The sequence below is a fragment of the Cetorhinus maximus genome, chromosome 8, assembly GCF_964194155.1.
Source record: "Cetorhinus maximus chromosome 8, sCetMax3.hap1.1, whole genome shotgun sequence".
Taxonomy (NCBI): Eukaryota; Metazoa; Chordata; class Chondrichthyes; order Lamniformes; family Cetorhinidae; genus Cetorhinus; species Cetorhinus maximus.
In genome coordinates this window covers 145,995,570-146,011,035 of record NC_135886.1, presented here as the reverse complement: position 1 = coordinate 146,011,035, position 15,466 = coordinate 145,995,570, and the positions used below count along the sequence as shown (strand labels likewise).

General features: G+C 47.3%; 1 protein-coding gene across 2 annotated transcripts in view; it reads right to left on the bottom strand.

Annotated features, from left to right (window-relative positions):
• Positions 1 to 14,080, bottom strand: part of ints6l (integrator complex subunit 6 like) — a 197,686-nt gene extending 183,606 nt beyond the window's left edge. For both annotated transcript variants that reach the window (XR_013577382.1, XM_078547714.1), the window contains exons 1-2: positions 13,845 to 14,080; positions 13,671 to 13,748 (exon numbers count right to left, since the gene is read on the bottom strand). Coding sequence is in view for 1 of the 2 variants with exons in the window: in XM_078547714.1 (XP_078403840.1) it covers positions 13,671 to 13,748; positions 13,845 to 13,955 (189 nt within the window). In the remaining variant the exon portion in view is untranslated. The remainder of the gene's footprint in view (positions 1 to 13,670; positions 13,749 to 13,844) is intronic.
• Between the last annotated feature and the right edge of the window lie 1,386 nt (positions 14,081 to 15,466).

Sequence of the window (15,466 nt, the reverse complement as noted above, 5' to 3'; positions counted from 1 at the left end):
ATGCTTTGTAGATGGTGGACAAGTTTTGGGGAGTCAAGAAGTGAGTTACTCGTCGCACGATTCCTAGTCTCTGACCTGCTCTTGTAGCCACAGTATTTATATGGCTAGTCCAGTTCAGTTTCAGGATGTTGATTGTGGGGGACTTAGTGATGGCAATGCCATTGAACATCAAGGAGCGATGGTTGGATTCTCTCTTGTTGAAGATGGTCATTGCCTGACACTTGTGTGGCGCAAATGTTACTTGCCACTTGTCAGCCTAAGCCTGGATGTTGTCTTGCTGCGTTTGGACATAGACTGCTTCAGTACCTAAGAAGTCGTGAATGGTGAACATTGTGCAATCAGCGAACATCCCCACTTCGGACCATATGATGGAAGGAAGGTCATTGATGAAGCAGCTGAAGATGGTTGAGCCTAAGACACTACCCTGAGGAACTCTTGCAGTGATGTCCTGGAGCTGAGATGACTGACCTCCAACAATCACAACCATCTTTCCTTGTGCTGGGTATGACTCCAACCAGTGGAGAGTTTTCCCCGATTCCCATTTACTCCAGTTTTGCTAGGGCTCCTTGATGCCACACTCGGTCAAACGCTGCCTTAATGTCAAGGGCACTCACTCTCACCTTATCTCGATAGTTCAGCTCTTTCATCCATGTTTGAACAAAGGCTGTAATGAGGTCAGGAGCTGAATGGCTCAGGCAAAACCTAAACTGGGCATCAGTGAGCAGGTTATTGCTAAGCAAGTGCCACTTGATAGCACTGTTGATGACCCCTTCCATTACTTTACTGATGATGGAGAGTAGACTGATGGGGTGGTAATTGGCTGGGTTGGATTTGTCCTGTTTTTTGTGTACAGGACATACCTGGGCAATTTTCCACATGGCCAGGTAGATGCCAGTGTTGTAGCTGTAATGAAACAGCTTGGCTAGAGACACGGCAAGTTCTGGAGCACAAGTCTTCAGTACTATTGCCAGAATATTGTCAGGGCCCACAGCCTTTGCAGTATTCAGTGCCTTCAGCCATTTCTTGATATTATGTTGACTAAATCGAATTGGCTGAAGACTGGCACCTATGATGCCAGGGACATCTGGAGGAGGCAGATATGGATCATCCACACAGCACTTCTGGTTGAAGATGGTTGCGAATGCTTCAGTCTTATCTTTTGCACTGCTGTGCTGGGCTCCTCCATCATTGAGGATGGGGATTTTTGTGGAGCCTACTCCAGTGAGTTGCTTAATTGTCCACCACCATTTACGACTGGATATGCAGGACTGCAGAGCTTAGATCTGATCCGTCTGTCTATCACTTGCTGTTTATGCTACTTGGCTATGTGTTATAGCTTCACCAGATTGACACCTCACATTGCTGCACTCTTCATTAAACCAGGGTTGATCCCCTGGCTTGATGCTAATGTGGGTAGAGTGGGGGATATGCCACAGGTTACAGATTGTGTTCGACTACAATTCTGCTGATGGCCCACAGCGCATCATGGATGCCCAGTCTTGAAATCTATCCCATTTAGCACGGTGGTAGTGCCAAACAACACCATGGAGGGTATCCACAATGACTGCACGGTGGTCACTCCTACTGCATCTGCGGCAGGTTGGTGAGGATGAGGTCAGGTATGTTTTTCCCTCACCACCTGCCAGCAGCTATGTCATTTAGGGCTCAGCCAGCTCGGTCAGTAGTGGTGACTGATATCCCCCACCCAGAGTACATGAGTCACATGCAGGCCAGGTAAGGACGACAGCGTTCCTTTCCTGGGTCTTTTGGAACAATCGACAATGGTTTCATGGCTTTTATTGAATTCAAATTCCACCATCTGCCTTGGTGGGATCTGAACCCGGGTCCCCAGAGCATTACCCTGGGTTTCTGGAATACCAGTCCAATGACAATACCACTACGCCATCGCTTCCCCTATGTAATCTAGCAAAAAACAAAAACAGACTGAAAAAGCTTCTATATACGTACATAAAAAGGAAACATTTGGCCAAGGCAAATGTGGGTCCATGACAGGCAGAGTCAGGAGAATTCATGGGGAATAGAGAAATGACAGAGAAGCTAAATGATTACTTTGTGTCTGCCTTCACTGAGAAAGATACAAGAAATCTCCCAGAATTAGAGACCCAAGGGACTAGGGAAAATAAGGAACTGAAGGAAATTAGTATTAGTAAGAAGGTTGTTTTGGAGAAATTAATGAGGCTGAAGGTTGGTAAGTCCTCGGGACCTGATATTCTACATCCCAGAATGTTGAAAGAGGTTGCTATGGAGATAATGGATGCACAGGTGATTATCTTCCAAAATTCTGTAGATTCTGGAACAGCTCCTGCAGATTGGAAGGTTGCAAATGCCACTTCACTAATTAAGAAGGGAAGAAGAGAGAAAACAGGGAATTGCAGACCCATTGGCCTTACATCAGTAGTAGGGAAAATGCTAGAATCTATTATAAAGGATGTGATAAATGGACATTTGGATAATCATGATCTGACTGGGTAGTCAACATGGATTGATCAATGGGAAATCACGTTTGACGAACCCAGGATGTTACGATAAATGAGATACGAGAATTGATAAAGGGGAGTCGGTGGACATAGTGTACTTGGATTTTCAGAAGGCTTTTGATAAAGTCCCCCACAGGAGTTTGGTAAGCAAAATTAAAGCACATGGGGATAGGAGATAATATACTGGCATGGATTAAGGATTGGCTAACAGGCAGAAAACAGAGTCGGAATATATGGGTCATTCTCGCGCTGGCAGGCTGTGGCTAGTGGGGTACCACAAGGATCAGTACTCAGGCCCCAGCTGTTCACAATATATATCAATGATTTGGATGTGGGGACCAAATGTAATATTTCCAAGTTCATGGATGACACAAAGCTAGGTGGGAGTGTGTGTTGTGAGGAAGATGCAAAGCGGCTTCAAGGGAATTTAGACAGACTTAATGAATGGGCAAGAACATGGCAGATGGAATATAATGGAAAATTAGGAAATGGTGGATGAATTGAACAGATCTTTAGCATCGGTCTTCGCTGTAGAGGATAAAAGTAACATCCAAAAAAGAATTGGTATTGAAAAGGAAGGAGGAACTTAAAACATTTACAATCACCAGGAAAAGGGCAGTGAGAAAATTATTAGAGCTAAAGGCTGACAAGTCCCCGGGTCCTGGTGGACTTCATCCTAAAGCCTTAAAAGAAGTCACTGCTGATATAGTAGCTGCGTTGGTTTTAATTTTCCAGAGTTCCATAGATTCTGGAAAGGTCCCATCAGGTTGGAAAATAGCTAATGTAACTCCTCTATTCAAGAAAGGAGGGATACAGAAGGCAAGAAATGACAGGCCAGTTAGCTTAACATCCGTCATAGGGAAATTGCTGGAATCTATTATTAAGGAGGTTGTAGCGAGGCATTTAGAAAATCTCAATGTAATCAGGCAAAGTCAGATTGGTTTTATGAAAGGGAAGTCATATTTCACTTAAGTAACAAAGTGGATAAAGAAGAACCTGTGGATGTGCTGTACTTGGATTTCCAGAGGCATTTGACAAGGTGCCACACCAAATGTTACTACTTGCATTTTGCTGAAAAAAGATCAAACTGCATGTCCCCTCTGCTATTCGCAATGGGCAAGGTACAGACCGATCCAACCAGCCCTTGCTTGCAAAACTCAAAACACAGTGTCCAACATTAGATGTGATTATACGATTGGACAACATTTGCTAAATAATCCTCAGTGTGCTAAGAATTACACTGACAATCAATTTAAGATTGTCAGTTGGGCTTGCAGTGTGGTGCATTTGCGGGTACTGGAAGCTACATATATTAATACACAGGGCTCCGTTCTTTGCAGACACATTCTGCCTTTTTCAGCTAAACAAAATAAGTGACAGCCATTCATTGGTTCATTCTTCAGGGCAATGCCTTGACCAGAGTCAAGCTGCCTGGTTTAAACTTCAAACAATGCTTGGCACTTAACTGTCAGTCACCATTAACATGCATTCTCCATGGCAACATCTCTACCAATCAGAGTCCACATGCCAACCAATCAGCACTCTCTGCTCATACGGTATAAAGTTGTCGCGCCCCCTGACATTGGTATTCTTGTCACAAAACAAAAACAGAATTACCTGGAAAAACTCAGCAGGTCTGGCAGCATCGGTGGAGAAGAAATCAGTTAACGTTTCGAGCCTTCACGGCCCTTCGGCAGAACAGAGGTTCTGCCGAAGGGCCGTGAAGGCTCGAAACGTTAACTGATTTCTTCTCCACCGATGCTGCCAGACCTGCTGAGTTTTTCCAGGTAATTCTGTTTTTGTTTTGGATTTCCAGCATCCGCAGTAGCTTTTAGCTTTTTGTTTTTATTATTGGTATTCTTGTGATTGTCTTGAAGAGTGCAAGATGAAAAGCTTCCACAAAATGTTTTTTTTCTGCAACACTCAAATGTTACAATGCAAAATAAGGGCTCATGGTATAGGGGGTAACATATTAGCAGGAATAGAGGATTGGTTAACTAACAGGAAAGAGAGGGTAGGAATAAATGGGTCATTTTGGGTTGGCAAGATGTGATGAGTGGAGTGCCACAAGGATCATTGCTGGGGCCTCAACTTTTTACAACTAATAGAAACGACCTGGATGAAGGGGCCGAATGTCTGGTTGCTAAGTTTGCTGACGACACAAAGATAGGTAGGAAAGTAAGTTGCGAAGAGGACATAAGATGTCTACAAAGGGTCAAAGAGAGATTAAATGAGTATGGGCAAAGATTTGGCAGATGGAGTATAATGTGGGAAAGTGCGAACTTGTCCACTTTAGCAGGAAGGATAGGGAAACAGCATATTATTTCAATGGAGCAAGATTGCAGATCTCAACTAAAAACAAAAATTACTAGAAAAAACTTAGCAGATCTGGCAGCATCTGCGAAGAGAGAAACAGAGTTAACATTTCGAGTCCAATATGACTCATCTTTGATAAAAGCAAAAAACTGCGGATGCTGGACTCTTCTTTGGATCACTTTTATATTTCAAATCTCCAGCATTGGCAGTATTTTGCTTTTATTATTGCAGAACTCGGAGTACAGAGGGATCTGGGTATCTTGGTACATGAATCACAAAAAGTTAGTAAGGAGGTACAGCAAGTGATTAGGGAGGCAAATGGAATGTTGGTCTTTATTGCGAGGTGAATGGAATATAAAAATAGGGATGTTTTGCAACAATTGGTGAGACCACTTCTGGAATACTGTATACAGTTTTAGTCTCCTTATTTAAGAAAGAAAATAAATGCATTAGCAGTTCAGAGAACATTTACTTGGCTGATACCAGGGATGGGGTTTATTTTATGAGGAAAGGACGGACAGGCTGGGCCTGTATCCATTGGAGTTTAGAAGAATGGGAGGTGATCTTATTGGAACATATAATATCCGAAGGGACTTGACAGGGTGGATGCTGAAAGGACATTCCCCTTGTGGGAGAGACTAGAACTAGGGGGGACAGTTTAAAAATAAGGGGTCTCCCAATTAAGACAGAGATGAGAAGAATTTTTTCTCTCAGAGGTTCGAGTGTCTTTGGAGCTCTCTTCCTCAGAGAGCAGTAGAGGCAGGGTCAGATAGATTCTGGCAGAGATAAATAGATTCTTGAGATAGGCAGAGATAGAAGGATTCTTGACAAACAAGAGAGTCAAAGGTTTTCAGGGATAGGCGGAATGTGGAGTTGAGGCCACAATGGCATCAGCCATGATCTTAAAGAATGGCAGAGCAGTCCTGAGGGGCCAAATCCCCTACTCCTAATTCGTGTGTTCATATGTTCCTTGATATCACTTGGAGTCGATCAAATTGGCTGAAGACTGGCATCTGTGACGGTGGCAATCTCAGGTGAGCAAGGTGGATCATTAACTCAGCACTTCTGGGTTAAGATAGTTGCAGATGTTCAACCCTGTCTTTTGTGCTCATGCCCTGAGCTCCACATAGTGAAGGATATGCCATGCCAGGTCATGAGGTTAGATTGCAGTGGAACAGGATTCTGCTGTTGCTGATGGCCAAAAGGTCCTGTGGATGACCTCTTATGAGCTGTTACACCTGCTCAAGCTGCACCATTTAGCATGGTGGCAGTGCCACACAACATTATAGAATATGTCCCTGGGGTGAAGTTGGGGCTTTGTCTCCACAATTACCAAGCAGTGGTCAGAGATGCACCTGTGACAGGTAGATTGCTGAGGTGGTCAGGTAGGTTTTTCCCTCACATTGAGGTTCTTTCATGGCCTGCCACAGGCCCAATCTGACAGCTATGTCCTTCAAGGCTTGGCCAGCAGTAATGCACCAAGCCACTATTGATGATGAACATTCAAGCTGCACACAAAGTACATTCAGAGACTTAATGGGGCCCTGGGTTAATGTGGAGAGTCCTAGGGGTGCTCCCTCCTGAACATTCAGCACAGCGTCACCCACCTCTGGTGGCTCTGTCCTGCTTGTGGGAAAGGACCAGGGGGGTGTTGGAGGAGTCTGGGACATCACCTGAAAGATAGGATTTTGTGTTTATGGCAGTGTCAGGCAAACTCCTGACCAGACTGTGGGACAGCTCTCAAAATTTTAACCAACATTTCAAAAGAGGAAAGAAGGCAGAGCAGTATGGGGAGGAATTCCAGAGTGTAAGGTCCAGGCCTCTGAAAGCACAGCTGCCAACGGTGGAGAAATTAAAAACCAGGAATGCTCAAGACGCCAGAATTAGAGGAGTGCAGAGCTAGAAGAGATTCAAAGGTAGGGAGGGACGATGCCATGAAGGGATTGATAAACAAAGATGAGAATTTTAAAATCAAGGCATTGTTAACTGGGTGTCAATGTATATATATGAGCACAAGGGTAAAGGGTGAACAAGATTTGGCGCGAGTTACAACACGATGGACAAAGTTTTTAATGACATCAGGTTTACAAAGGGTAGAACCTAGAAGGCTGGGCAGGTTGGAGTAGTCAAAAGTCTAGAGATTAAAAAGGCAAGGATAAAGATTTCAACAGCAGATGAGCTGAGGCAAGGGAAGAGTCAGGCAATCTTAGAGTTGGAAAGAGGCGGTCTTAGTGATGAGGTGGATACGTGGTAGGAAGCTCATGTCAGGAAATTTCGAAAGACAATTTTACATGTACTTGAAAAGGACTAAATTGCAGTTTATAGGGAGAAGGCAGAGTTGTGGAATTAAATTGGACAACTCTTGAGAAAGCCTGCAAAGGCATGAGAAACCAAATGGATTCCTCCTGTGCTGCAAGATTCAATAATTCTTTATGTTTTGATGCATTTTCTCGAGGAATGTACACAAGACAAAAATAAATTAGGTTGGATTATTCTAATTCTGCATGATATTTTTGCAGTTACGTTAGACCATCAAAACAAGAATTCTTTGTGCACAGAATTCATAGAACCATAATAATTGCAGCATTCTGCCATCACATCTCTGCTGAGTTTATCAAACAGTTACTATCCACAAATCTTTTCATTTCTACTTAATTTCAGGGCTTCACCACACAGTCCAAGCTAACCATTCAGCTTAACACTGGAGTGCGGCTGCATTGTCAGAGATGCTGTCCTTGAAATGATCCAGTCCATGTCTATCTGTTCCAATAGTGCCATGGGATCTTTCCTGTTCATCTGAACAATCAGAAAAGCTGGAATTGCTGCCACCATCTTAGCCAATATCCTTGCCTCAACAAAAAACAGCTAAAATAAACTAACTGGCTATTTGTTCTTTCAGATCTGGCTGTGTACAAATTAACTGTCACAGGAGAGGAAAGTGAAGTTGAGGCCACAACAAGACCAGCCATGATCTTATCAAATGGCAGAGCAAGCTTGAGGGGCCAAATGGCTTGCTTGCTCCTGGTTCTAAGTCCTATGTTCCTACATTTGCCTACATCAACTAGGACTACTCCAAAAATTAATTCATAAATGTGAATTGTGTCAGGGTGTCCTATAAGGACATGGTAAGGCATTAAATAAACGTAAGCTCCCACCGACTAAGAGCAGAACCTGGACTGACACTTCAGTGAACTGCAGAGGGAGTACTGCTTTGTCCTTCAAATGAGATGATAAATCAATTAATTTCCAAAGGGCATTAAAAGTCATCTTTCTCACATTAAAGACATGTTTTTAAAATACAATCAGGATTTCTCCCAGTACCTTAGCCAAGATTTAGCCCTCAAGCAACAGAACCAGACCAGATTATCTGGTGATTTATTTCATTTTCCTATGTAACAAAACGTCCAACCAGCTTACCCTTTCCCATGAAGCAACTTTTTTTTTAATGCATTCATGGAATGTGGGCTTCGCTGGCTGGGCCAGCATTTTTATTGTCCACCCTTATGTGATGTAGGTACACCCACAGTGCTGTTAGGGAGGGAGTTCCAGGATTTTGACCCAGCGACAGTGAAGGAACAGCGATATATTTCCAAGTCAGGATGGTGAGTGACTTGGAGGGGAACCTCCAGGTGATGGTGTTCCCATCTACCCGCTGCCCTTGTCTTTCTAGATGGTAGTGGTCGTGGGTTTGGAAGGTGCTGTCTAAGGAGCCTTGGTGAATTCCTGCAGTGCATCTTGTAGATGGTACACACTGCTGCTACTGTGCGTCGGTGGTGAAGGAAGTGAATATTTGTGGATGTGGTGCCAATCGAGCACTGCTTTGTCAAGGACGGTGTCAAACTTCTTCAGTATTGTGGGAGCTGCACTCATTGATGAAGCAACTGAAGATGGTTGTGCCGAGGACACTACCCTGAGGAACTCCTGCAGTGGTGTCCTGGAGCTGAGATAACTGACCTCCAACAACCACCTTCCCTTGTGCTAGGTATGGCTCCAACCAGCAGGAAGTTTTACCCGATTTCCATTGACTCTAGTTTTGCGAGGGCTCCTCGATGCCACACTCTGTCAAATGCTGCCTTGATGTCAAGGGCAGTCACTCTCACCTCACCTCAGGAGTTCAGCTCTTTTGTCCATGTAATGAGGTCAGGAGCTGAGTGGCCCTGGCGGAACCCAAACTGAGCGTCAGTGAGCAGGTTATTGCTAAGCAAGTGCTGCTTGATAGCACTGTTGTTGACCCCTTCCATTACTTTACTGATGATCGAGAGTAGACTGATGGGGCGATAATTGGCAGGGTTGGGTTTGTCCTGCTTTTTGTGTACTGGACATGCCTGGGCAATTTTCTACATAGCCGGGTAGATGCCAGTGTTGTAGCTGTACTGGAACAGCTTGGCTAGGGGCGTGGCAAGTTCTGGAGCAAAAGTCTTCAGTACAATTGCCAGAATATTGTCAGAACCCACAGCTTTTGCAGTATCCAGTGCCTTCAGCTGTTTCTTGAGATCATGTGGGGTGAATAAAATTGGCTGAAGACTGGTACCTGTGATGCTGGGGACCTCCGGAGGAGGCCGAGATGGATCATCCACTCGGCACTTCTGGCTGAAGATGGTTGTGAATGCTTCAGCCTTATCTTTCGCATTGATGTGCTGGGTTCCTCCATCATTGAGGACAGGGATATTTGTGGAGCCTCCTCCTCCAGTGAGCAGTTTAATTGTCCACCACTATTCACGACTGGATGTGGCAGGACTGCAGAGCTTAGATCTGATCCGTTGGCTGTGGGATTGCTTAGCTCTATCACTTGCTGCTTGTGCTGTTGGCACGCAAGTAGTCCTGGGTTATAGCTTCACCAGGCTGACGCTTCATTTTTAGATATGCATGGTGCTACTCCTGGCATGCCCTCCTATACTCTTATTCAACCAGGGTTGATCCTCTGGCTTGATGGTAATGGTAGAGTGGGGGATATGCCGGGCCATGAGGTTACACATTGCGTTCAAGTACAATTCTGCTGCTGCTGATGGCCCACAGCGTGTCATGGTTGCCAAGTCTTGAGTTGCTTGATCTGTTCGAAATCTATCCCTTTTAGCACGGTGGTAGTGCCACACAACACCATGGAGGGTATCCTCAATGTGAAGGCGGGACTTCGTCTCCACAAGGACTATGCAGTGGTCACTCCTGCCGATACTGTCATGGACAGATGCATCTGTGGCAGGCAGGTTAGTGAGGATGAGGTAAAGTGTGTTTTTCCCACTTGTTGGTTCCCTTACCACCTGCCCCAGACCCAGTCTAGCAGCCGGGTGGCCATCCGGTTTTATTCTTTTTTTGAGATTTTGTCATGGCTTGTTACAACTGAGTGGCCATTTCAGAGGGCACTAAAGAGTCAACCACATTGTTATTGGTCTGGAATCAGGTTTTTCACAACAATCGACAATGGTCATCATTAGGCTTTTAATTCCAGATTTTTATTGAATTCAAATCCCACCATCTGCCGTGGCAGGATTCAAACCCAGGACCCCAGAGTATTATCTTGGGTCTCTGGATTACTAATCCAGCGACAACACCACTAAGCCATCGCGTTCCAGGTATCAACCTTGCAAACTTTCTCTGAACTGCCTCCAATGCAAATAAATTTATCCTTAAATAAGGAGACCAAAACTGAACACAATACTTTAGGTACAGCCGCATCAATCCCCTGTACATTTTTAACAAGACTTCCCTACTTTTATACTCCATCCCCCTTCCAATAAAGGCCCATGTTCCATTTGCCTTCCTAATTACTTGCTGTACCTGCATGCTGACTTTTTATAATTCATGCACAAGGACACCCAGACTTTCTGTTCCACAATATTCTGCAGTATCTCTCCATTTTAATATTTTGCTTTTTGATTCTTCCTACTGAAATGGATAACCTACATTTTCCCACATTATACTCCATCTGCCAAATTTTTGCCCACTCACTTAACTAATCTATATCCCTTTGCAGCCTTTGTATCCTTCTCACAACTTGCTTTCCTGTCTTTGTACCATCAGAAACAGATCCAACAATTCGGGCTGATGAAATGTAAACTTTCCCTTTACCACGACAGATTGAGTCAGTTATACAGCACAGAAACTGCCCCTTCAGCCCATCGTGTCCGTGCCGGACATCAAGCATCTATCCATTCTAATCCCAATTTCCAGCCCGGCATGCAATGGCATTTCAAGAGCTCATCTAAATACTTCTTAAATGTTGTGAGGGTTCCTGCCTCTACCATCCCCTCAGGCAGTGCGTTCGAGATTCCAACCACCCTCTGGATGAAAAGATTTTCCTCAAATCCCCTCTAAACCTCCTGCCCCTTACCTTAAATCTATGCCCCCTGGTTATTGATCCCTCCACTAAGGGGGGAGTGAGAGACGGGGGCCGGGGGGGGATGGTGGTCTTCACGGTGGACGACACGAGTAACATCCCCAAAGTTCAAGAGAGTCGGGGGGCAGAGGTGAGTATGGTGACCATTACCAAGGAGAAGGTGCTAGGAAAACTGAAAGGTCTGAAGGTGGATAAATCACCTGGACCAGATGGATTACACCACAGAGTTCTGAAGGAGATAGCTGAAGAGATAGTGGAGACATTAGTGGTGATCTTTCAGGAATCACTCGAGTCAGGGAGGGTCCCAGAGGACTGGAAAGTCGCTAATGTAACCCCCCTGTTACAAGAAGAGTGAGGCAAAAGAAGAGAAATTACAGGCCGATTAGCCTGACCTCGTTCGTTGGTAAGATTTTAGAGTCCATTATTAAGGATGAGATTTCAGAATACTTGCAAGTGCATGGTAAAATTGGGCAAAGTCAGCCTGGTTTCACCAAGGGGAAGTCATGCCTGGCAAATCTGTTAGAATTCTTTGAGGAGGTAACGAGAAGGTTAGACAAAGGAGAGCCAATGGATGTTATCTACTTGGACTTCCAGAAGGCCTTTGATAAGGTGCCACACAGGAGGCTGCTCAGTAAGATAAGAGCCCATAGTGTTAGAGGCAAGGTACTAGCATGGATAGAAGATTGGCTGTCTGGCAGGAGGCAGAGAGTGGGGATAAGGGGGTCCTTCTCAGGATGGCGGCCGGTGACTAGTGGAGTTCTGCAGAGGTCAGTGTTGGGACCACAACTTTTCACTTTATACATTAATGATCTAGATGAAGGAACTGAGGGCATCCTGGCTAAGTTTGCAGATGATACAAAGATAGGTGGAGGGACAGGTAGTATTGAGGAGGCAGGGAGGGTGCAGGAGGATTTGGACAGATTAGGAGAATGGGCAAAGAAGTGGCAGATGGAATACAACGTGGGCAAGTATGAGGACATGCACTTTGGTAGGAAGAATAGAGGCATAGACTATTTTCTAAATGGGGAGAGAATTCAGAAATCTGAAGTGCAAAGGGACTTGGGGAGTCCTAGTCCAAGATTCTCTTAAGGTTAACTTGCAGGTTGAGTCGGTAGTTAGGAAGGCAAATGCAATGTTGGCATTTATTTCGAGAGGACTAGAATATAAAAGCAGGGATGTGCTGCTGAGGCTTTATAAGGCTCTGGTCAGACCACATTTAGAATATTGAGAGCAAATGTGGGCCCTGAATCTCAGGAAGGGCGAGATAGATAGGTTCTTGATTGGTAAGGGGATCAAAGGTTATGGGGAGAAGGCGGGAGAATGGGGTTGAGAAACTTATCAGCCATGATTGAATGGCGGAGAAGACTCGATGGGCCGAATGGCCTAATTTCTGCTCCTATGCCTTATGGGATGGGGGGGAGAGAAGAGGGGATGGTGGGGGGGGAGAGAAGAGGGGATGGTGGGGGGGGGGAGAGAAGAGGGGATGGTGGGGGGGGGGAGAGAAGAGGGGATGGTGGGGGGGGAGAGAGAAGAGGGGATGGTGGGGAGGGAGAGAAGAGGGGATGGTGGTGGGGGGAGAGAAGAGGGGATGGTGGTGGGGGGAGAGTAGAGGGGATGGTGGTGGGGGGAGAGTAGAGGGGATGGTGGTGGGGGGAGAGAAGAGGGGATGGTGGTGGGGGGAGAGAAGAGGGGATGGTTGGGGGGGGGAGAAGAGGGGACGGTGGGGGGGGGAGAAGAGGGGACGGTGGGGGGGGGACAAGAGGGGACGGTGGGGGGGGGACAAGAGGGGACGGTGGGGGGGGGACAAGAGGGGACGGTGGGGGGGGGAGAAGAGGGGACGGTGGGGGGGAGAAGAGGGGACGGTGGGGGGGGAGAAGAGGGGATGGTGGGAGGGAGAAGAGGGGGAGGCAGAGGGGGAGGGGGATGGTGGGGGAGGGAGAGAGGGGATGGTGGGGGAGGGGATGGTGGGGGAGGGGATGGTGTGGGGGGGGTGGAGTGGGGGGAGGGGGAGGAGGGGAGGAGGGGGAGGAGGGGGAGGAGGGGGAGGAGGGAGGGGAGGAGGGGGAGGAGGGGGGGGAGGGGGGGGCCGGGGGGGGGGGCCGGGGCCGGGCGGGAGGGGGGGGGGGAGGGGGGGAGGGGAGGGGGGGAGGGGGGGGGAGGGGGGGGGGAGCCGGAGGGCGGGGGGAGGGGGGGGGGGGATGGTGGAGGGCCGGGGGGAGGGGGTAGGGAGCCCTGGCCGGGAGTTCAGATGCTTCCGGTTTATGAGCAGGTGACGTCACGGCGCCGCCATACAAAGAAAGCGGCGCCATGTTAGAGTTGGGCCCGGGCCGGTTTCCCGGCTCCCCCTTCCCCTCCCGGGCCGGTTTTCCGGCTCCCCCCTCCGCCACCACCACCCCCTCCTCTCGTCGCCGGCCCCGAGCTCTCTCCCACCCCGGCTTCCCCACTCCCACCGGCCGGGCCCTGGCCGGCCCGCCTGCCTCCCGGCCGGGTTAACCCCCTCCTTCCCCGGCTGGAGCCCTCACCTTAATGCCGTAGGGCGGCTCGTCGAACGTCACCAGCATGTACCTGTCGCCGCGGCTGGCGGGGTCCCGGGCCCGGAGCTGTGAGGAGAGACAGCGGAGTGAGTGTGAGTGCACACACAGCCGGCGGGGCGGGAACCGTTAGCTTTCAAATTTCACTTTGTTTCCCCTCTTTACCTTCATGAAAATCTCCACGGCGCCTTTCGCGATGTCCAGAAAGGTGGTTCCCAGGTAAGTCCGCTGGTTCATGGAGGCGGACGTGTCTATCAGGAAGAGTAAAATGGGCATTTTGGGGCCTCGGCCTGTTTGTTGACGGGACGGGGGGGAAAGCGCTCGGGCTCGGCCGCCGCTGCAAGTGAGTGGGAGCCCACGAGGGCCGCGCGCTCTCAGCAAGCGCGCTCTCGCCTCTCCCTCTCTCTCTCGGCGCGTGCACGGTGCCGGGCAACCTTCCGCTAAGCCAGGCCCACGTGACTGCCCTACACCGCCCTGACTGTTCGCCAGCTGCGCTTGCGCAGGAACTCCAGTGTTCTGGGAATTGTAGTCTTTCCCACTCCCAGTAGAATCAAAATACTCCAGATGCTGGAAATTTGAAGTAAAAACAGAAAATGCTGCAGAGGGAAGAGAGTGTTGATAAGGGCAATGCTGTTGATGTGGTGTACACAGACTTCCAAAAGGCATTTGATTCCGTGCCACACTACTGAGCAAAGTTATAGCTCATGCATTACCAGGGGCAGTAGCCACATGGCTACAGATAAAGGCAAAATACTGCGGATGCTGGAAATCTGAAACGAAAACAAAAAATGCCGAAAAAACTCAGCAGGTCTGACAGCATCTGTGGAGAACAGAGAGAATTGTGGAGAACTGTGGAGTATTGGCTGAGTGACAGGAAACCGCATGTAATGATTCATGGTTGTTTTTCGGCCTGGAGGAAGGTTTGTAGTGCCCCAGGTGTCAGCATTGGGACCCTTGGTCTACCTGAAATATATTAATGATCTAGACCTTGGTGTACAGGGAACAATTTCAAAATTTACGGGCTAAACAAAACTTGGAAGCATTGTGAACTATGAGGAGAACAGGGTAGAACTCCAAAAGGACATAGACAAGTTGGTGGAATGGGTGGATAGGTGGCAGATGAAGTTCAATGCGGAGAAATGTGAGGTGATGCATTTTGTTGGAAGAACATGAAGAGACAGTTTAAAATAAAGGGTACAATTCTTAAGGATGCAGGAGCAGAGGCACCTGGGTGTGTATGTGCTTAAGTCACTAAAGATGGCAGAACAGGTTGAGAGAGCAGTTAATAAAGCATACAGTATCCTGGACGTTAGGGGCATAGATTACATTAGCAAGCAGGTTATCATGAGCTTGTATTAGACACTAGATAGATCACAGCTGGAGTATTGTGTAAAGTTCTGGGCGCTGCATTTTAGGATGGGTGTGAGGGTATTGGAGAGAGTGTAGAAGGAGTTTATGAGAATGATTCCAGAGATGAGAAACTTCAGTTCTGAAGATGGATTTGAGAAGTTGGGACTTTTCCTTAGAGAAAAGAAGGCTGAGAAGAGATTTGATAGAAGTATTCAAAATCATGAGGTGCCTGGACAGAGCAGATAGGGGGAACCATTCTCGTTGGTGGAAGGATCAAGAACCAGAGGGCACTGATTCAAGGTAATTGGTTAAAAAAAAAAGCAAAAGCGATATGAACAAAAACTTTCACATAGCAGGTGGTTAAGGTCTGCACTGCCTGACAGTGTGGTAGAGGCAGGTTCAATCAAGGCATTCAAGAGGAAATTAGATGATTATTT